This window comes from Alligator sinensis, unplaced genomic scaffold (genome assembly GCF_000455745.1).
Source record: "Alligator sinensis unplaced genomic scaffold, ASM45574v1 scaffold267_1, whole genome shotgun sequence".
NCBI classification, from domain to species: domain Eukaryota; kingdom Metazoa; phylum Chordata; order Crocodylia; family Alligatoridae; genus Alligator; species Alligator sinensis.
Window position 1 is genome coordinate 120,993 of NW_005842100.1, and position 8,532 is coordinate 129,524.

Here is an 8,532-nt window from a genome sequence, read left to right on the forward strand (position 1 = left end):
TTTCATTCAGAAATATCACCTATTCAAACTTCATTCACTCTCCCATGCACACAAACGCCCATCCACCCATACACGAAATGTTTAACATTTCTGAGGGTTCTCACAGTCTTTCAGGAAACCTTAAAACAGTTCAGTTAAAAAGAGTCATTTAAAATGAGGTCATTTAGCACAGGACTATAAAATCCCCCTACTACAGTTGAGGAAGCAGTTAAATTCTAGGATTTGGCTTCTAAAAACTGTACATAAAAAGAAGAAATCAGTAGCACTATGACTACTTTTAATATAACTTCTTCACATGTCTGAAAAAGGTCTTAATATAATAAAAGTAGATTAATGAATGCTTGTAGTAATTTCAAAATAAAGACTTATCAGGCATACACAAACAGTGTTTAATTAAAATAAACACTGTTTATGGGCACTGATCTCTACAGTTAACAGATCTAACAATTATTTGTTTCTGTATTAACTTTTAATTCTAAGCTTACATTAAAAAACAAATTGTAGCAATTTTAAGTTGTTAGAATTTCATGAGTCTTTTAAAACTTCAATAAATATGCTAACATCAAAGTCAGTTAAGTTGTCATGCAAGACAAGTTACGTAACCAAGACCAACTCAACTTTTATAATAAAGGCAACTTGCATTCAGAATTAACTTTACCCTTGTATTTTATTCAAAGGGTAAGCATGAATTAACCCAGCTGTTTACTTGAATTACAAAAGTAACATGATTCAATATGAAAATAAGAAACTGTCTACAAATCTCTGACAGTAATAAATTGCAATATACAATGCATACAGGAGTTATACAGAGCAACAAACTCTTGTACAAAACAAAAATACTTTAATACCTTTAAAATCCAATTTTTAAAATCATTCATGAAAAAAGATTTGAGTCAGAATTCACACCTCAATTAGTCAAGCCTCAGGTAGCTACATTACAGCTAATTAATATACAAAGAGATAAATCTCTGTTCACCAGTCATTTTAAACTCATGTCTCTTTAGAATTGTACAGCTTTTCTGTCTCATGATCTCAGATCCAAAGTTGCCTTCACATCATGAGAACTGAATTTGTTGAACTCCAGAGATCTAGAGAGAAAGGAAAGTAAGTTTATTTTCAAGTCACTCTCTGCTGAAGCTTTTTCACATTTAGCAAGCTTTCACTGTTGTAGCAAAGTCATGTGAGCTACCAAAAAGGCTACATACAAAATCATTCTCAGCTCTTTCAGAATAGGGCTGCTGAAATAGGGCTTTGAATTTTAGCAAGAAAATGAAAGAGTGAATGAGAGGATACAGTACCTGTTGATAAGATGTTGTATAAACCATAACATTTTGTTGCTGGCCATCTGTAGTTATTAAACCTGCTGGCAACTGGTTAGCTAAAAGAAAAAGCATTTTAGTTAAGAAGTTAGGCAAGAACTGCAGGACACACAGAACCTCATTTAAAGACTATAAGACCATTAAACAAAACAATGGAACATTTTCTTATAGCTTATGGCTGAAAGGGACTATGGAACCGTCTCTCCCTTCATATCAACTTCATGATGTGTTATCAAGTTGCATCTGCTTACTACTACTAAGAAAAACAAGTTTCCTCCCATTAGCACTGCAAACCAGACTGCAAAGTCTATACTGCTGCATGAAACAATGTCCCCCCTCCACAGTTTTACTTTCAGAATTGAAATGGAATTTGGGACAGAGACACTGGAATGTGAAAAGGAGATGGGTTTTTAGTGCAGAATACAGAGCAGGAGGAAAGGTGGTGAAAGTGGTAATGTAGGCCTGGATGAAATTATGCAAGGTCCTGAAGGGCATGCCAAAAGGACTTTGGACTTAAAAACAGTGGTTGAGAAGAAGCTACTGAAGTGAATTTAAAAAAAAAGAGCACACCACCAATTTTGACTAACCAAAACCCATTACAGGAGTCAAGAGGGAAAAAAAGTTGTTTCTTTTATAAAAAGTGTTGAAGCCAAAGAGCTTAAATTTTGAGAAAAGAAACTGGGCATTTGCTAGGTTTAAAAAGAAAAGCAGTCTTTCACTGAACTAAGTTTTGCCCAGACTAAAAAAGTTGCATGCAGCAGAGACATTAAGTCTAGATGTACCCTCAGGAGAGATGTTCTGTGCATAGCTCCACTGCCAGCTAAGTAAATTAAGGAGAATTACCTTCCAGCCACATATCCTGGCACTGCCAAATTCTAGCCACAATTTCCTGCATCCAGGTAAGTCTGGAAGTTTTTAATCCAAATTGGTTCTTTCTTTTTTTAAACATAAGCCATTAAAAAAAAAATCGCATATTCAGAGCAAAAGTTCTTGATGTACTACAGACTCCAGGGCCTGGGAAGTTTGGCAAAGGAAAGAGAGAGTGCTCCAGTGATTTCCAGACATTAGACTCAAAAATTAAACGGGGGATGCATAACTGGAGTGTCTTGTGAAAACTATCATTACTTATAATAAACGTGCACAATTAGCCTGTACTGGGCTTCTAGGAAGCTTGCAGATTTCCTGTTAGTACCATCTCTGTGTCTGTCTGTATGACGCACCCACATGATTGATTCTCCTCCCCCCTCTTTTCTTAAAACAGCAAGTGCTTGGAAAATTAAAAGAAAATTAAAATCAGAAAAAGTAAGATCAAAATAACTTGGAACATACAAACATTAGGACTCTGCAATGTCTACTTAGTCACAGTGTGCATGTGTATTTTATCCCTGTTTAATTAAACTAACACTAGACAAAGATTCTGAAACTCAACTCAGTTGAGTTTGTTACTGCTGAAGGCTTATTAGCCTTTGCATTTCCTGACTTCTGATTTTATACTGTGAACTTTAATATCTTATTAAAGTTGAGAATGTTCCCCAATTTTACAAAGTACTTGTAAAAATCCACCATGTCGTTCTTATTTGAAGTCTTATATTCGTCAGTTCTGATGGAAACACTTCAGTGCTACAAGAACCTCCACATATTTGATCCACATTTTGCAGGGCCAAAGATGAGGCTGTAAATTTACTTAATAGTTCACCAAGTCACCACCAGTCCTCAAGTCTATAGCTTCTCTACAGCATTAAATCAACTGATCATTTCAGTGAAGTATTCCAGGTATTTTTAAATTAGTAACATCACCGGTTATGGCAAGAGCAATGTTTTAGCACCTCTCTCTCTAAAGGTAACATCAGTCACTGGCAGATGAATAGATGTCCTCATTGCTAGTAATATCTAGTATTAAATTTTAAGGCCCCTACAAAGTTCAGGTCATACACCATAGCACTGAGGGAAGATAAAACACTAGTGAAGTGTAAGGGGGGAACCCGCCGCAAGAAAAACAAAAAACAAAACAACTTCACAAGATTCTCTCTCATCTACAACTAACTGATTCTACCAATATTCTGTTTTATTACATGAAAAAAATGAGCACCTTTGAGCTACCAGAGCCAGAGATAAGCCTCTATTTCGTTTTTTGTTTGACTAAGGCACTACGGTCAGTTTTATTTTTTTTTTTTATTATTCAACAACTTTTGCTCCAGCCTAGGCACTTTTGAACATATGTCTGAATGATCAGGTACTACAAAGAGAAAATAATTTGTAACATTAGTTTCAAGTTATGTTTAGACTCTGCTAGATCTGAAGTAAGTGCTATAACACCTTCTTGTGCTAACACATTCTCTAGGTTTCATATTAGTTATGATTAGAATTCACCTCTGATGTCAGCAGATTTTATTTTAAAATTAAAATATCAACAGTCACGAAATGAACTGATACTTATAGCTCCACTTGAGTTCAATGGGTGTATTCAAATGCCAACCATCTCAAAAACATGCCAAATCCCAGACAATCTTAAAATCCCCACCTTCTAGTTGACTGAGATGCAGAGCCTTGTATTACATCTTAGATAAACTTAGAGGTAGGATCACTTTAAATGTTACTTACTAAATGCTTCCTCTGTGAGCTCCTCACCAAGACCATCTGCAGTTGTAACTGTTCCTGCAATACCTTTTTCTCCTTTCATTGCCTTGAAAGAATTGTGAAGGATGTCTGCATTAGTATACACTTGTCAGAGATTGCTGAAGAGCCTGGTTCCCTAAAACTGGAATGTCTGCAACTTCTAAAAGCCTTCTATACAATAACAAGACATTTGACTCTTGACATGTAAAACTTGCGATGGTGAAGTATTCTCAAATGCTAGTATACCAAGTATCTGGATACCAAGAGAGTGATTTTTATCATAGCTGTACTCTTACACGAGGGATTTGTGAAAACTATGAATACTGCAGATTTGTAAAAAAGCCATAAAATTCTGGAACGGTACAAGTTCTGTGGTAACTCTGCAGGAATGTCTTAGACTCTATATTTGGCACCCAGAATTCACAGCACACTGGAGAATGCAATATTAAAAAAAAATCTTGACTGCTAAGATTTGACAAATCAAAGTGCAATACCACATACACTGGGGTAAAGTTCTTGTAATATCAAATTAGCAAAAGACCAGATCTAGCCTTGGGTTGGTCTATCGCCTTGCATGCTGTCACTCTAAAGCCTGGTTATTTTAATAGCAGTGGGAAGTAACTGTGTGTATTACCAACATCATACACATGGAAGCTGACATTAAAAACAAGATATTGAATTTCTTCCCCAGATATTTTATATAGCCAGAGCCTGAGATCAGCATGCTGAGTTAAGACATCCAGTCAGTTGTGTACTGTTTTATCCTCCATGCATTTAGTACTTTCGTGGATGACCTGACTGAAGCTATGATAAAATGACCATTGCAAATATTTAAAGGAAAAAAATAATTATCTTGAAGCAGTCCCTTTATAATAGCCTGAAGGCAAAACTGACCAGAAATATAAATAACTGAAAGAAAACCAGAACCAGATTTTAAACACCAACTCCATCATCTTATTGGCAATCTGTAATTCTAAAGGGTAAGTAGGGAAGGAGCAGCATGCATCACGTACAAATTTTTCATAGACATACTGCAACAGGCTCAGTGCAGCTTGGTGTCCCAAGTTGCAAGCCAAGCATTGTTTAAAACAGCTTGAATAATACCACAACAAAATGGGGAAGGACAGCATAGAGGAGTGGGGGGAAACCTGTGGCACAGGAAGCCTCTGTGTGTGGCATAAAGCAGACTATAGATGAGATAGGCAGCACAGTGGCAGATAGGGCAAGAAAACAGAAGCTAAAGCAGCAAATTAGGCAGAGGAATGGGATTAGAGCAGGGGCGGGCAAAATGCAGCCTGCCAGGCCATTCTATGTGGCCCACAGGGCCCCTAAAAAGTTTAGAAAATGAATATTCATCTGCCCCTGGCTGCCTGTCACGTGGCCTTCGATGGCTTGCCAGAACTCAGTAAGTGGCCCGCCGCCTGAAATAATTGCCCACCCCTGGTATAGAATATAAGGTGCTTTATATAGAGACAAGTCTGAGGAGAGGAGCAAGCAGCTTATTGGAAGAAAATGCCAATGAACTGCTTGGACAGAAAGTATTCCTGGGCCACAATCATAAAGCAAGTGCTGCAACCTCTGGCACAGAAATCACTTTAGAGGGGTGACTGGGTCAGGGAAACAATGCATGTTGTTTCCCAGCCCCACAGCAGAACAAGGCAGAAAGGCTAGTTGTTCTTTGCACGAACCTTAGGCATTTTCTGCTAGAACGAGGAGGAAAATGCTGCACATACAAGAAACTTGGAGTAGCTATTTTTTCCTCAGGAGGGACTCAATCTGTCTCGAGTTACCTTCTAAAGCAGGAAATACAGGTCTCGATGCAATTATTGTTGTTTGGAAAGTACTTGATGATCAAGATACAGATGCAAGCTAAAAACTGATTAAAACCATGTGGTGGGCAAGTTGTCGTGTTACATAAGAAACATGCTTAAGAGACACCTTTTGCCTCTGCAGAAAGACAGTTGGCCAGGTCCACAGCTGGTGTAAGTTAGTATGGTTCCACTGACTAAGCAGAGAATCAGGCTGCGTACAAATAACAGAACCACAAAGACCAATTGTTGCTATCCACTTGAAGAACTTTTCTAGCTTAAGTCACCTGGACATTTTAGTTGGTAAAGAAAAGCAAGTTCACCAATACTCTTAGTTAGATTTTGTAAGAAATATTTCTTCCCCTACATCATGTTGTTGTTTTCTGGTATATATATCTGGGGTACAGCAAAAGCTAACCATTATTGTTATTGTTACTATAAAAAAAAAAAAAAAATGTCAACGCTAGATATACTAAGTTTTAATCCTATGGAAGAAGATAGGTAACTAACCTCTCTGAACTTTTGGAGATACAGCTTTAAAGGTTCAACATAACTGTCAAATCCCAACGTAGACATGGCAAAGAGAATATCCTCTCCATTGATCGTCTTTCGTTTCTCTTGATGACACCTCTCACTTGCTTCAGATGTTATAAAGCTGATGAATTCACTTACACATTCCTGTACACACTCCTTTGCATCTTTAGCAATCTGGTAGGACAAACCATTAGTAAAAGTTAAATCAAACTTCAGTTAAGTTTCACCTTTTTGATAAATTGCACATTAAAGTTCTACCTTATTAAGCCAATTTTCAGTGCTGAGATTTCATTTGCACCGGTACGGAGGTGCTAGGCAGTCACAACTCTCCTTGGCAGCGAATGCTGGGTGTTTTCAGAAAAAGCCCCACCCAACAAAGAAACAAACCACATACAACTGCATGAGATTCTCCTTCCCTCATCTATACAACTAACTTTAATACTACCAAAACTCAGTTTTACTGTGTGATAAAAGTTTTTTTACTTTATCTGGAGGTTCCCGTTACATTGCACTAAAATATACCTATGCAAAATATGACAGAACCCCAGCTTCAGTGCCAGAAGGATGAACTAGAAGACAAAGAGATTTCTCTATAAAATAATTATCCACAGGGAATATGCATGTGGACACAAACACGTTTGTATGTGCAGGACAGCCACTGGATGTCACCAGTGCTCCATCAAAAATGCAGATGCAATAACATTTTAATTGAAGTAAAATGAAGTTATTGCATTACTAATTCTCAAGTTTTGGGTTGCTGTTTGGGGACCTGTCTGTAAGTTGTTTGCTTATTCTAAACCACACTGAACTTTTTGGATAGGGCAGAATGTAAATCTAATAAATAAATTCAAGCAGTCCACCAGGATTCTACTATATTAAAAAATAATTCATGTACAAGCCATTAGATACACACACTGAGACTAGCTGAGCTTGCACACTTCCCTCTTCTCTGGAAATATGCCATGATATCTATGAGATACTTAAACAACATGTGTTTGTACATCTCATGGTACTATAGCTCTTTCGTAATGGAGGGTAAGAGAAATTAAATTGGAGTCAACATAATGAATGCAATAGGCAGCACTTTATGAAGTCTTGTTCATGAAGATATCATGTCCCACTTCTGTTCTCCTTTAAATTTCTTAGTCTACCACTGAACCAGCATCTTAAGCTATCTAGGTCCAAGTTTCTGCAGCTCAAGCAGATTAAACACTAGTTATTAATTTGATATTAAACTTGCAGAGCAGCAAGTTTCTCTAGTATTTTGTCATTGTTCTTGTAGTTGTTTTGTATTGGGGAAGGGGGGGTTCTTTCAACTATTCTGTTAAAGATTCTTTAAACAAGTATTCAAATAAAATCTTTCTGGAAAGAATACAATAGGTGGATTAGATTAAAGGTTTTCCCTAGTTAAAAATAAAAAAAAAGTTACATAACTAAAATGGAAAAAAAAGGGAGGAAGGAGGACCCAGGAAACTATAGGCAAGTTAGTCTTACCTTGATTCCAGGTAAGCTTTTTGAGAGAATTATCCTGGCGCATGTCCGCAAGGGGCCAGCAGGGGAGGTTATGCTTAGGGGCAACCAACATGGGTTCATTAGAGGCAGGTCCTGTCAGACCAACCTGGTGGCCTTCTGTGACCAGGTCACAAAATCCTTAGATGCAGGGGTAGCAGTGGACATAGTCTTTCTGGACTTCAGGAAGGCCTTCGACACTGACTCTCACCCCATTCTCATTAAAAAACTAGGGGACTGTGGCGTTGACACCTACACAGTCAAATGGGTCGCTAACTGGCTGGAGGGCCACACCCAGACAGTGGTGGTGGATGGGTCACTTTCAACCTGGAGGGATGTGGGCAGTGGGGTCCCCCAGGGCTCGGTCCTCGGACCCGTGCTGTTTAACATCTTCATCAGGGACTTGAACGAGGGGGTAAAAAGCACCCTATTCAAATTTGCTGGTAACACTAAGATGTGGGGGGATGTGGGCATGCTAGAAGGGAGGAATAGGCTGCAAGTGGACCTAGACAGGTTACAGGGGTGGGCGGATGAGAACAGGATGGGTTTCAACACAGACAAGTGCAAGGTGCTGCACCTGGAGAGGAAGAACCAGTAGCATACCTACAGGCTGGGGAACTCCCTTCTTGTCAGTGCAGAGGCAGAAAAGGATCTTGGAGCCATTATTGATGCCAAAAAGAACATGGGCTGACAGTGTGGGGATGTGTCAGGAAGGCCAACCACACCTTGTCATGCATCCACAGATG

At 38.4% G+C, this 8,532-nt stretch overlaps 1 protein-coding gene across 9 annotated transcripts in view; it reads right to left on the minus strand.

The window, feature by feature from the left end:
• Positions 1–648: 648 nt before the first annotated feature.
• The window catches only part of NFYB (nuclear transcription factor Y subunit beta), a 19,995-nt gene continuing 12,111 nt past the window's right edge, over positions 649–8,532 (minus strand). For all 9 annotated transcript variants that reach the window (XM_014520252.2, XM_025204895.1, XM_025204893.1 and 6 more), the window contains 4 exons: positions 6,254–6,451; positions 3,921–4,002; positions 1,299–1,378; positions 649–1,088 (listed from right to left, as the gene is read on the minus strand). In XM_014520252.2, coding sequence (XP_014375738.1) covers positions 1,056–1,088; positions 1,299–1,378; positions 3,921–4,002; positions 6,254–6,451 — 393 coding nt within the window. In that variant the 3' untranslated portion in view covers positions 649–1,055. The remainder of the gene's footprint in view (positions 1,089–1,298; positions 1,379–3,920; positions 4,003–6,253; positions 6,452–8,532) is intronic.